Below are 14468 nucleotides of genomic sequence, written 5' to 3'. Positions count from 1 at the left end.
CACTTCTGAGAAGTTCAACAAATTCCAAGCAGGATAAACTGAAAGACATCCACACAGAGGCATATTATAGTCAAATTGTCAAAAGCCAAAGCCAGAGAGGATCTTGAAACCAGCAAGAGAAGTGACTTGTCATACAAGAGATCCTAAGTTAGATTAACACCTGATATCAGAAACCATGGAGGTCAGAAGGCAGTGGGATGACACATTTAAAGTGCTGAAAGAAAAAAGTGTCAATCAAGAATTCTATACCCGGCAAAAGTCTCTCTCAAGCATGAAGGAGAAATTAAGACATTTCCAGATAGACCACAGCCCAGGAAGTTTGTTACCACTAGACCTTCCCCACAAGTATCCTTCAGGCTGAACTGAAAGGACATTAGACAGTAACTCAAAGCCATATGAATGAATAAAGAAAGAACACTGTAAAGGTAACTACATAGGTAAATATAAAAGCCAGTATTATTGTACTTTTGGTTTGTAACTCCTTTTTTTCTATATAATTTAAAAGGCAAATTTATAAGACAATATATACATTTATGTTAATAGACACACAGGTCTAAAGATGTAATCTGTTACGATAACAATGTAAAAGAGAGACAGATGTATAGGAGCAGTGTTTGCATACTATTAAAAGTAAATTGGTATTATTCAAACTAGGTTGTTATAAATCTGTTAACTGTAATCCCAAGGTAATCACTAAGAAAATAACTAGTAACTAAAAGTGAGATGGGATGGATATATTATTATCAAACAAAACACATTTTAAGTCAAAAAAGTTTACAAGCGACAAAGCACATTATATATTGATAAAGGTTTAATTCATCAAGGTTTAGCAATTATAAACATATATAAAGCTAACAAGAGAGCCCCAAAATACATGAAGCAAAAATAGACAGAATTGAAGGGAGAAACAGATAGTTCCACAATAAGAATTGGAGACTTCAACACCCATATTCAATAATGGATAGAAAAATCAGACAGATCAATAAAGAAAGAGAGGACTTAAACAACACTTTAAACCAATTAGACCTACCAGACATATACAGATCACATCACCCCCAAACAGCAGAATACACATTTTCCAAAGTGGACATGGAGCACTCTCCAGGTTAGATCATTGATCAGGCCATAAGACAAGTCTTAATAAACGTAAAAAGACTGAAATCATACAAAACAAGAAAAAAAACAAAGGAAAAAGAGCAAGACTCAAATCTTTAAAATTAGAAATGAAAGAGGAGACATTACTACTGGCTTGACAAAAAGGATTATAATGTGTATGTACACCAACACACCGGATAACCTAGTTGAAACGGACAAATTCATAGAAACACAAACTACAAAAACCAACTCAAGAAGAAACAGAAAGTCTATACAGTCCTATAATAAGTAAGGAGATTGAATCAGTAATCAAAAACCTTCCAAATGGCTTTACTGGTGATTTCTACCAAATGTTTAGAGAATTACACCAATCCTTCTCTAATACTTCCAAAAAACTGAAGAAGAGAGACATTTCCTAACTCATCCTGCAAGGTTAGCAATACCTTGATACCACAGCCAGACAAAGACACTACAAAGAAAACTACAGACCACTACCTTTTATGAATATATATGGGAGAACATACTTGCAAATCACAGATCTTATAAGGGCCTAGTATCCAGAAAATATAAAGTATTCCTACAACTCAACAACAAAAAGACAAACAACCCAATTAAAAAATGAGCAAAGGACTTGAACAGACATTTTTCTAAAGAAGATACACAAATGACAAATAAGTACATGAAAACATGTTCAACATCATTAGTCATCAAAGAATTGCAAGTCAAAACCCTAAGAAAACATCACTTCACACCCACTAAGATGGCTATTAAAAAGAAGGGAAAATAACAAGAGTTGACATGGACGTGGAAAAACTGGAAACCTTGTGCACTGTTGAGGGGAATGTACAACGATGCAGCCGCTGCAGAAAACAGTTTGGTGATTCCTCAAAAAGTTAAGCAGAATTACCATTTGATCCAGCAACTCCACTTCTGGGTATATACACAAAGAAATCGAAAGCAGGGGCTCGAATAATTTTTTATAAACCAATGTCACAGCAACAGTATTCACAGTAGCCAAAGGATGGAAATAACCCAAATGTAAAAAGAGTATACATACACACACAACAGAATATTATTCAGCCTTAAAAAGGAAACAAAATCTGATACACGTTATAGCATGGGTGAACCTTGAAGACATTATGCTAAGTGAAATAAGTCAGACACAAAGGGACACACATTGTATGATTTGACTTCATAGAGACAGTAGATTAGAGGTTACCAGGGGCTGGGGAGATGGGGGAATTGGGAATTACTGCTTAATGAGTACAGAGTTTCTGTTTGGGGTGAAAAAATCTTTTGGAAATAATAGTGATGGTTGCACAACATTGTGAATGTAACTAATGCCCTTGAATTGTATACTTAAAAATGGTTATAATGGCAAATTGTATGTTATAATACAATTTACAACCTCCCCAAAGGGGAAAAAGAAATGACTTTAAGGTGCATTAACTATCAGCAGGTGTTTGAGGTGGAGAAGAGTAGATTAGGGTAGGATATCTCCAGGGAGAAACCATGTACCCTCAGTCCAAAGATGGTCTTTCTATATTCCATAACCTAGAAGGAAGATACGAATGGCCAATATCATAGATATAAAGCATCAGACATTTAGATTGGCTTGTAAGGGGGGATAAAGGAATGTCCTCATGGACGAGAGATGGCAGACAAAACGTCAGAGCCAGGTGCTTCTGTGCGGCCTGCCAAACTCTGCTTAGCACAGTGTGAGTTAATTGTGCTGCCATGACTGGCTATGTGAAAATCTGATACTGGGATTGGGACAAGAACCCTTGAATCTAGGTATGCCCAAAGAGAGTCCATCCTGGGAGAAGGCCTGTAGAAAGGAAATGGAAGCCTATTAATTCCAAGTTAATGAAAATGTATTCTATCACTCAGTATTCAAAGATGGTCACCACCAAATCCTCTCTCTGAGAAGCAGAATTTATTTCCTCTCCCTTTAAATCTGGGCTGGCCCAATGACTTCTTTAACCAAGAGAATGGGGCAGAAGTTGCACTGTGGTAGGCAGTCTCTAAGATGACCCCCAAAGTTCACTGCCTACTGGTATTCACGATCTTGTGTAATCCCTTCCGCTTAGGGGTGGGCTGGACTTGTTGACTCTCTGCTGAGACTAGGGTATAAAAACTATGGCTTCCATCTCAAAGGGCCTCTCTGTCTCTGTGATCATTCTGCTGGGGGAAGCAAGCTGCCATGTGATGAGCAGCCCTACGAAGAGGCTCATGTGACACAGTGAGAAACTGCAGCCCTAAGACCAACGGACTGTGAGGAAATGAAGCCTGCCAAAAACCACACAGTGAACTTGGAAGTGGATCCTTCAACCCCAATTGCATCTTGAAAGGATTACAGCCCTGGCTGACACCTTAAATGCAGTTTTATCAGATACACTGAGCCACGTGCACCCAGCTAAGTTACGTATAGATTCCTGACCTACAGAAACTATGAGATAACTGCCAGTTGTTTTTAGCCACTAAGTTTTGTGGTAATTTACTACAAAGCAATAGACAATGATGATCTGGGACTTCCAAGCCCAGGCCTTCACTTCCTTCCCCTTGGAACCTAGCCTTCATGCTATGAGAAGCGCAAATCATGTGGAGAAGAACCAGGGTGCTCATGTTGACAGTCTCAACTGAGCATCTGTTACCAGCTAGAACTGAGACTCCAGACAAGCTACCCTAGCCAGCTGCCAGCCATTTGAGCCACTCCAGCCAAGGTCCTAGACATCATGGAACAGAGATGAGCCATCTTCTCTATGCTTTGCTGAATTTCTGATCCACAGAATCACTGGGCAAATAAAATGGTTGTTTTTTTAAGCCACTAAATTTTGGGGTGGTGTGTTACACATGAATAAATAACCAAAACAACCACTAAGTAGTAAGATTTGCAGTAAGAGGTAAGAGACCGCCTAGAGTATAGATCTTGGGCTTCTGGACTGGTATACTGAACATCAGTGATTCATTCATAAATGGTGGACAAACTGGACAACTAGATGCTTAGGGAGATAGAGGATGGGGGTGCATGAGGAAACATTATCCCATGGCCACAATCTAAAACACTAAATCTACCAGTTAATTTCTTGGAAATGTGAGCTGTTTGGTCTGAGACAACAGTTTAAGCCAGGTTGACCAAAGAATAAGAAATTCCCTGGGTATGTCCTGTTGAAATTAGAAATGCCCTAACTAAAAGGTTCTATAAAACCAGTATCTTGGTTGCTGCTAAGGAAGGCAGCATCAATATTTTCCAGCATTATTTAGTCTGCTCACGTAAAGAGGAAGAATCTGCCAAATCTCTGCCTCTATAGATCTAAAAGAGAAAAGCTTTATCAAATTGAATGGATTATAGCAATGTCACATATTTAGAGAAAACAATAGTACTAACCATATGAAAGTTACATTGATAATCAGGAGCTAACACTGCAACAACTATAAAAAAGAGAGCAGATGGTGAGTAGTTTAGGCTAGACCACTTTGGGGAAGGCTTGTTTCCTCAGGAAAAAGCCTATGAAGTGTCTAACTTTACAATAAAGGCAGTAATTTATATCAAAGCTTCCAGACCTCTCAGGAATATTATCTGGAACCATATGATATAACACTATTCCTATTCCTAAGCATACAACCATCAGTCTCAATAACTATAAACTAAGCAGATCAAGAATGGGGATGAAAAGTCTGCAAGTATTAGTGTGTCAACATTAGCAAGGCTATCCTCCGACTTTTTTTTTTTCTTTTGCTGAGTAAGATTTGACTTGAGCTAACATCTGTTGCTAATCTTCTTCTTTTTGCTTGAGATTTGTCCTCAGCTAACATCTGTGCCAATCTTCCTCTATTTTGTATGTGGGTTGCCGCCACAGCATGGCCACCAATGAGTGGTGTAGGTCCACACCCAGGACCTGAACCTGAGCTGCGGAAGTGCAGTGCATGCCGAACTTAACCACTAGGCTATGGGTCTGGCCTGCTCTGAGACTTTAACGTGCATGTTTCTGAGACACAAGACTTCACAGCAAGGACCTGGGAAGAGCAACAGCACTTGCCAAATGCTGTTCCTCAAGTGCCAACAAGCCACTATCTACCAGTATCACTAGCTTCTGCTTAGGAAACTTCACCAAAAATTCAGCTGCCCACAAGATCTAAACAGTGGAAACTCCCTAGTGGTCTATTTAGGAATAATTGAAAAACATGCAATAATTAATAGAGTCATGTGATGCCAAGTGTGCGATGGGTCTAATGCACTTGATATGCAATACAGTATGAACTGGCACCTGATTCATGTACAAATGGATAAAAATCAAGTCAGGGAATGATAAATACTGAGAGGAGTTATGCAACAGCACCTTCGTAGTCCAGTTGCAATACAGACATCAATTAGCAAACATTTAGCCAATCCGTTATCTAGCAAAATAGTATTCTATGTCATCAATGTTAGTCTGATTAATAATGATGCTGAAATTTAAAAAGTTCTTGTAGTAAAGTAATATTTTATGTGGCATCTATTGTCTTTAAAAAGAAAGATATTCACCACCACAAAAACATAATCCTATTAGAACATGCACCAAAAAAAAGAAATATGTATGATCATTGTTGGAATATCAAAATGGAAGAAATAGAGGAATATATAGAACCCTAACAATGTGCATTTAATTAGGGGATAATTTATTAAAAGATAAATTATGCAAAGGGATGAAATAGAAAGCATAAAAGAGAAAACAATATTTTCCCTTCTTTTCTGAGGAGTCCTATATTAACACATGTACATGCAGCACAAACTGGTTTGCATTTGGCAGGCTTCCTGTATCCATTAGCAAATAGCTAAGCCAAAATGAGGAAAAGCTTTTCTAGGCATTTTAGTAAGGATTATGAGTCCATTACCAGGCAGATCTGGTTACAAAGGTACCCTTCTTTTCAACTAGATTATAATGCAAAGCATAAAACTACCTTCACCTTAAACGGAGGGAGATGTGTTGCGGCCTGGAATACAGGTGAAGTTTCTGGGGTCAGGTAAGTAAATCCCTGTCATTTGTAGCTTAATGAAACAAAATAAATGCTATTTTCTGCCCATATACCATTTTACTAATCAGTGGTTCTGGGGTACAAGATCATTAATTTTAGTCTTATGAAGCCATATTGGACTATACAAGGTACAGGCTGTTGATTTTTTTCACTAGTAGGGATTGTAGATGTGGCTTTAGAGTCACATAATTCTGAGCATCATGATTTAGAATGTTCTCATCTCCATAGTGACTTGTTTACTCATCCTATATTTAAGTACTTCTCTCCTGCCCTCTTCTTTGCCTTTTTAATAGGTTTAAACAAAATGACTACCACTGTCTGACTTCAGTGATTTCTGTCTTCAACCATTCAGACATTTTCCTCATTTCTCACCAACACTGTGTGATTTATCAGCCTTGTACAATTCTTGGCAAATGGCCATATTAATTTTCTACTTGAAAGAACACAAATAGAATACTGCTTATGACGAAGGTGGGAGGAGCCTGGGGAGTAGCTGTTCATCTCGATGCATAGCAATTAGCCTGGTAAACAGAAGCAGCATGATTGGATCTGATACCTAGCCAAAATTGCCAAAAGGAAAAAAATCATTCTGTTGGGGGTATTAAGTGGTTTTTAAATAGTGGCTACTGACAGTCATATTTGCCCTTTTGGAAATGGTACTGGCAATGTGACATCAGAGATCTCTGGTTTCCATGGTGATTATTAGGGATGGCATTTCAAATGTTGCAGTTAGGTTCTACAGTACAATCTCTTGCACTTTACACCATAAGAGAGGGAAGAGAAAAAACTGCTTCACCTTAACATTTTTAAAGGAAAGAGTGCTGCTCATCCAAGTAGATGAACATCAGGGCTTTTAAGTAGATACGATTTGCTAACCTCAAACAGACATGTAAGTTGGTGAGCGATACTAAAGTACTTGGACTTAATAGGGACTAATTAATTGCTTAGCTATTTAGCAGCAATTAACTTTTATTTCCTGCCTACACATTATTTTATAAACTGGTTGTTCTTATACTACTGATTTACCCATTTTTATATGTGGAAAAGATTATTTTCTTACTCTGAAGCAATTAATCCTGAGTTGAGAAATAGTGTAAGCAGGGAGAAACAATTATCTTCCTCTGCAGTTGAGGGCAACCTGTGAGGTGAAAACTGAGCTGGCTGTCCCACCCAGGACGACATCCCTCAAAGGCGGGGCAGCATCTTGTACTTCCTCTAGCTGCACTCTCAGCCCCGTCCCTGGCACACGGGAGATACTCAACACACTTAAGTGATGCTGATGTTGATGAAGCTAAATATTTCATTTTGCGTTGTTTAATTCAGAGTTGATGGTTAACTTTAAAACACAAAGTTTACTTACTAAGACAATTAGATATACTTAAAAAAAGAGTGAATAAACAAAAGTTTCTCTAAGAAAGTGCTTCATTTAACTCTGATAAAAAAGTTTTCAATTTTCTCATATAGCTTTAATCTTTTAGAAAAGATAAATCAGCTATAAAATATACAGTAATACCTTCTGTAATACAAAATATAGTGAAGTTAACAGAGTGAAAAACGCGTTTTTTAATAGGAAAAAACAGACTCCATGGAGTCTTTCTGACTAGTGATTCAAATCAGATCTACTGTGTAGTTAATATTGTCTAGAGGTAGAATCAAAGATTATAAATCCAAGTAACAGAGAAAATCCGCTGGCAAGATGAAGGGAAGTCATAATGAATCAGAATGTAATTAAAAAAAAATTCTACATAAATGCATTACTCTTACAGTCACAGTAACCAGAATGATAAATGATCTGTCTCTCCCTTAGGACTCAACTACTAGTTACGCCGGGACAAAATATCTAGGCCACCACTGTGTATGGGTTTTACAAAAGCCTACAGACCAGAATAAGAATGAATTTACAAATCAACGACAAGGTCAAAAAAAAAAAAAAAGGTAGGACACTTAGGTCACAAAGTACCACCCGTTGTGACTGAAGTTAACATGTATCCACAAATCATGGATAACATCAGCTACCTATGAGAAACTTTATCATCAAATACTGAAACTACTCAACGACTCAATGAGATTGAGATCAATTACTGATGAAATTAAAGGGTCTCCTAATATGATTTCAGAAAAGAATTTACGTAAAATATAATCAGTAAAACACAACTGGTCATGTTGAGAACTGACTGAAACTAAGACACTAAGGGGCAGGATTCTAGACTGTTAGAACTATCTTTTGATAACCTAACCCACTTGTTTTCAGTAAGGAAATAAAGGTCTACAGACACGAAGTAACATTATCCAAGATCACAAGGAGAGCTCCTGTCAACACGGGAGGCATCCAAACCCTCCTCCCGTGTCTCTTCATATAGATCCTATCTAATCAAGTGCTCTGAATACATGCAGCACAGTCACCAGTGTTGTCCAGAGAGATGTTCATTCTAAGGACCAATTTATAAAGTATAACTGTTTCACTTTTTACAAAAACCAATTAACACACAAACACACACATCATTATATTCAAATCAGTAAGTACCAAAGTCAAAATGAACAAACATGGAAGGAAAAAACATAACAAACATGCTCTAATAATAAACACTTTAAATCTGCCCTCCTGAAGTTCTGAATAATGGACCTCTCAGGTGTGTGATTCAGAAAGCTAGATAGAACAGTAATATACTACTAAATTAGAGAAATAAAATGCATACATAGACTAAATGTTCTAGACTTTTTCATTTGAAGGGTGACCAGATCTTGAGTCAAACAGAAAGTCAAGGCCTTATGTGGTTTCCTCAGTAGGAAGCAATGGTGGGGCTTACAGACTGGAGTGGCAGGAAGTAACACTTCGCTTCCTTCCTCTCACAGAAGTCACTTTAGTTCCAAGAAGGCAATCTAGGGCTGCTCCTATAGAAATCCACCAGCCAAAAGCAATCCCGTACAGAAATCTGGTAGTCCTATTGTAGCAGTTGATAGGAAGAAAGGTTCTTCCCTGTTATTTTTAGCAAGTCTTTTGTTATTTTAAAAAACCTACAGGTAGATGATCAGAAATTGAGCTATTATTTAGATTACGATAAAAAGCTAGAAAGAAGACAAATGCTGATTTCCACATAGAAAGACACTCCGCCCAGAAAAGGCAGAAACTGAGGCTCTTATGGGCAACTGAGTATGACCTCAAGCAAGCCAGAGGCCTTCTCTGCATGTAACATTTCTACAGAGATAGATCTCACAAAGACAAAAGAAATAATGGGAAATGATAGAATCCTGATGCTCTTCAGTTTTAAAATTGATTAGTTTCCCACAGACACCAGAAAATCACATGACTGCATATCAGACTTTGGGAGTGCAGGCCTTGCCAGGGTCCCAGAGAGTATCCTTACCTTAATGATTTGGAAAAGAATACTAAAACCTTGCTACTGAAAGTGTGGTGTGAAGACAATCAGCCTAGGTATCACTGAAAGCTGGTTAGAAATGTAGGCTCTCAGGCTCCACCCCAGACCTAATGAGTCGGAATCTGCATTTTAACAAGACCTTCAGGTGATTCACAAGCACATTAAAGCTTGAGAAGTATCGTCCTGAAAACACTGACAGTGCTCTGGCAAAAGAGGCCACTGAAATTTCAGGTGATCTCAACCCTCCAGAGATTCTTTGTAGAACGAGTATCAGGAAAGGTTGGCTTCTGGTCAACCACAGGTTCAGACAATTGAGAGGTAAACATTTTTTTGTTACAAAATCAGTACCAATCAGGTGAGCCTCATTTACTTCCTTTTTCTTTAGTGGGATTAAAGATAGAAAAAATATATAAAGCTAGCCATGTTAAGAAATGCTTTATGAATCTGTCTGGATAATGCCAAAACCCAAAGCCAGACTAAATGATTAAGTGCGCCTGGGTCACTACACTTTCATAATTATAATCATTAAAACCTGAGCAAGGGTACTGATTTATTGACCGGCAACAACTTACTGATTTTTTTTTTTAAAAATTTCATTTCAACTTTCATTTTCAGAAAAGACTATTTTCTTAGGAGAAAATAATCTGCCTTTAAGCATGCAGTAGTCTAGAGGGAAAACAAATGCTGGAGGAAAAATAACCTAAATTTTGATCATGGCTTTCACCACGTTAGCTTATTGGGAATAGCAGCTTTTGTAAGGATACAACACTAATGAGCAGGAGTGAAAGGGTGTGTACGCTATTTCTTGTTCCACTCATACTAGAATTTCCTTTTCATGCCCACATCCCCAATTACCTGATGTCCTAGATAAGGTATGGTACTTCCAAACAGCAGAAAGCTGTGCCCCAAGAGCAAAGCCATTGAGATCAACGTGTAAGGAGCAAAGGACTCTGCCTTTAAACATCTCACACTGGCAACTGAGGTTCTATTTTAATTTTTTGAACACAAATATTGATAATCTCCACATTGGTTTATGTTTTTCTTGGATCCAAATCATTAAAATTCATTTTCCCAGACAGAGTAACTAGGCACAAAGCAAAGAGAGAAGTTGACCATGATAACTAGTGTGACAGACAGTGATGATTAGTACGACAGACAGACAGCGAGGAACACAGGATACAGATTACTGGTCTTGCCACTCAGAGTTGGAAGGCTTCTGAAAGCTCTATTCCACCAAACTGCTTAGAGGAATTTTCTTGGTGTTTGAGCACAAGTCTTTCACTATCCAGTTCTGCCCGATTTTGAACATGATAATCATAAACAAGGGCAAGAAAGGCCTGAGGTAGTTTTAATTGTGGTACCAAATTAAACATGTGAATGAATCATGAACTTTGCCCTCCCCCAATTACCTGATATAACAGCTATTTTCCCAGATCCATGTTCTTCTCTAGCAATTCTTTCTGCTTCCTCCATCAGCAGCATGCCAAATCCCTTTAAGGAGCAATGGACAGGGGGCGAGGGGAGGGGAGGGGGAATTAGGGAATTAAGAAGGAAAGAAGTCATTAAGAGGGGTCTGTAAAACAAGACAGTTAATATTTAGTAGTTGCTAAAATCTGTTAAAATAAGAGTGACAAAAAGCCATTTATAGGAATAAGGAAAGAGAAACTTTTCAATTATACCAAAAATACACTGTAGCAGACTAGTAAAAAGGAATACCTTTGAAACAAAAGCCATCAAAAGGTATTTTGTGGATGATGTAATCTAGTCACAGTAAGGAGGCAATTGCCTCTCAACTTTTGTCTCTTTTTAAAGAAATTCTAGGCAATCTCCAGGTGATGGAAGTCTGGGGCATCTAATCTTGTATTTATTAGTCACCCCTCCAATTTCTAAAAGGCTTTGGAAACCAGGCAATATTCTTAAATCACCAATTTTGGGGTACAGAGCTACGCTATAGCTACCATTAGTGGTTTTAACCCATTTTCCTGAAATTTAAAAATGTGAGTTACTTATTTATTTAGGTTGTTTGGGGGAGTGGAATAGTGTTCCACTATATATCATATAGCTTGCACTTATGAAGTGCTTTAATATCTCATAAGTGCTTTCACATTATCATCTCCTTTGATACTATAATGGTTGAATCACAGAAATTGCCGGTATCGGGCCATTTCTGACTTTCAAAAGCAGCAATTTCGTATGGTTCAACCTAATATTATATTCCACTTGACTGAGTCTCAATTTGTCTTTCCCTCCTCCCCCCTCATACCAAAAAGGGTGCAATTTGGAGAGAAAACATCTCTGAATAACTAAAATATTGGTTCCTCCATTTCTATACTTCCCTTTCCCCTTTCCTCTTTCTGTTTCTTCCTCTGCCCCCTCCTTCGCCCTATTCCTTTTCTCTTGACCTCCTTTGGGCAATTTCCTAATTAGAGTCAAATGGAAATGGAATACAGGATACCTGATGCTGGAATTTAGTAGGATCTCGACTGCTCACAGGGACGACACTTCCATATACATGCAGCTCTCGGACTATGGAAACACCTCCAACCAATTCAAAACGGAAGGTTTCCTCTGAGCACTTTCGTAATCGCAGGAGGCCAATCAAAATGTCTTGATCTGGGTCTTCATACGACAAGAATGTTTCCCAGCCACCATTTGCAACATAATCTCTCCTTACCAATTCAACCTGTTTATTTTTAATAAATAACCACACAAAAAAGCTTTTTTAAATTAGAGAATAAAGTTCATTTTTATAATTATATGTATTTATTTAGACTAATATCCACAATTAGGGATAAAGAATGAATAATCATGAATTATGTTTCTTTTTACTTGTCTACTCTCAAATATCACTGATTAAGAGTTTGTGCCTTGTTCATGGGCTATTATAAAAGGAAAACAATTTTACAATTTCATAAATATGTGAACTTCATTAACCTTGAGATTCTCACAGAGATCCGCCTCAGTAAATGCTTCCATGTATTTAAGTCTTTGATCCTCTATGAAAAGTCTCTAAGATAAAATTACACATTACGTCACACATGCAGCTCTTGGGAGCACCGTGAGCCCCAGAACTGTCAGGTACTCGATGGTTTCATTTTGTAGTCCTTACCTCCTCCTCTAAAGCCTGTTTTCGGGGTGGGGGGTGCGGTGTGGAAAGTGCTATTAGTCACTTGTTCCCTGATGGGATTTTAAGAAAGTATGGTATCCCATAGGGCCTTTAAAATATTATGCCTAGTTATGAGACTAAAATGCTAAAGAAAATTCGATGACTGGAGAGTAGCTTTTGTGGTAGCAATCTACACAGGCTTTTGACTCTTTAACTCATTGTTCAAGTGGCCTTGGCAGTTTGCCTTAATATAAGCTATACGTAACAACATGCATACACAGAGAAACTTACATATGTGGCCATGGTCACACCCAGGTATACTCCAAAAATGGGCAGACTATACCCAGAGAGTGAGGTGAACAATTCAGACTAATACTTCTATTCCTTCTTTTTTTTTTTTTGAGGAAGATCAGCCCTGAGCTAACATCTGCTGCCAATCCTCCTCTTTCTGCTGAGGAAGACCACCCCGAGCTCACATCCGTGCCCATCTTCCTCTACTTTATATGTGAGACGCCTACCACAGTGCCAAGTGATGCCATGTCCGCACCCGGGATCCAAACTGGTGAACCCCGGGTCGCTGAAGTGGAACGTGTGCACTTAACCACTGCGCCACTGGGCCGGCCCCTTATATTCCTTCTTAACTTAATGTTTGCTAAATAACTGGATTGCATGAGAATTTGGCAAAATGATTAACTGTGCTTGGGTCTACTTCTTCTCCTCAAAAGGTCCCAAATGTGAAAAATGTCAATTAAATAAATAATTCATTTTGAGAACAGAAATATTAATGCAGATATCATCAATTCTAGCCTTTCTCAAACAGGGTTCCACTAGAGAGCTAAATCCCACAGAAAATTTGGCACATGTATAGACATTATAGATATATAGGAAGGAAGCTGATTCGTTACAAACAATGAATGCCTTCAGGCATTAGGCTTAAGTTTTGTGGAATCCCTGTTGATAAGGGCTGATCTATTCATTTGATTATCGCCAAGGGGCAATAATTTAACAGTTGCACACAGAGATAAGTAGATAGCATCCAAGTAGCTCTACCTGAAGATAGCTACCAGTCACATGTGGCTATATACATTTGAATTCATTAAAATTAAATAAAATTAAAAACTCAGTTCCTCAGTTGCGCTAGCCACCTTTCAAGTTCTTAACAGTCACATGCGACTGGTGGGTGATATCATATTGGCACAGGTTATAGAACATTTCAAACACTGCAGAAAGTTCTACTGGACAGTGCTGATGTAGAACAAAGTTCAGACTTGGTTTTCTTAACTGGGCTCTTAGAATTCAGCCACCCTCATATTTAGTTTTCCTGGCTTGGCATCTATATCTGATCCTCAATTACTCTTTGCTCTTAGTTTACTCATTAACTTGTAGACTTCAGTCTTATTGGTAAGAAGGTGTGGGTTCAGGCTTGACAACAATTTACAAATAGGACCCAATCTCTCTATAAAAGGAACAAACTAACCTGGTATGGCCGCACTTTGTGATGAATTTCTTGGATTCCAACCTCTCTGGTTCTCACATCTCGACACTGCCAAAAAATAGAAACAAAAAAGGTAGGGGAAGCGGTAAATATAAAACTGGTAACTAATTAAATTTTTATTGAAACTTCTCCTCCAAACTCTGGGGTCAAAATTAAGTTTGGACATAATTTGCATTGAGATAAAAGAACTGAATTTAAAAATGAAGCCATCTTTAATAAATCTGAGGATAAGAGAAACAGGAATGGAAATGTATGAAGTTAGTGAAGTACTGCTTTTAACAGAAGTTTAGAATTCAAAGGAGATCAATACATAATGTAGTATTGTAGGTAAAGAACATACACCCCAAAATCTGAAAATAGTTTTACCCAGGGGATATAA

At 38.0% G+C, this 14468-nt stretch overlaps 1 protein-coding gene and 1 long non-coding RNA gene across 3 annotated transcripts in view; one reads left to right on the top strand and one right to left on the bottom strand.

Annotated features, from left to right (window-relative positions):
* Positions 1-14468, bottom strand: part of ELP3 (elongator acetyltransferase complex subunit 3) — a 95527-nt gene that overhangs the window by 17311 nt on the left and 63748 nt on the right. For both annotated transcript variants that reach the window (XM_008519287.2, XM_070611355.1), the window contains 3 exons: positions 14072-14137; positions 11944-12171; positions 10898-10979 (listed from right to left, as the gene is read on the bottom strand). In XM_008519287.2, the coding sequence (XP_008517509.1) occupies positions 10898-10979; positions 11944-12171; positions 14072-14137 (376 nt within the window). The remainder of the gene's footprint in view (positions 1-10897; positions 10980-11943; positions 12172-14071; positions 14138-14468) is intronic.
* The window catches only part of LOC139082036 (uncharacterized), a 114513-nt gene that overhangs the window by 92836 nt on the left and 7209 nt on the right, over positions 1-14468 (top strand). The window lies entirely within an intron of this gene.

This window comes from Equus przewalskii, chromosome 2 (genome assembly GCF_037783145.1).
Source record: "Equus przewalskii isolate Varuska chromosome 2, EquPr2, whole genome shotgun sequence".
NCBI lineage: Eukaryota > Metazoa > Chordata > Mammalia > Perissodactyla > Equidae > Equus > Equus przewalskii.
Note: the sequence above shows the minus strand (reverse complement) of the source record. Positions and strands in the feature narration are given on the sequence as shown.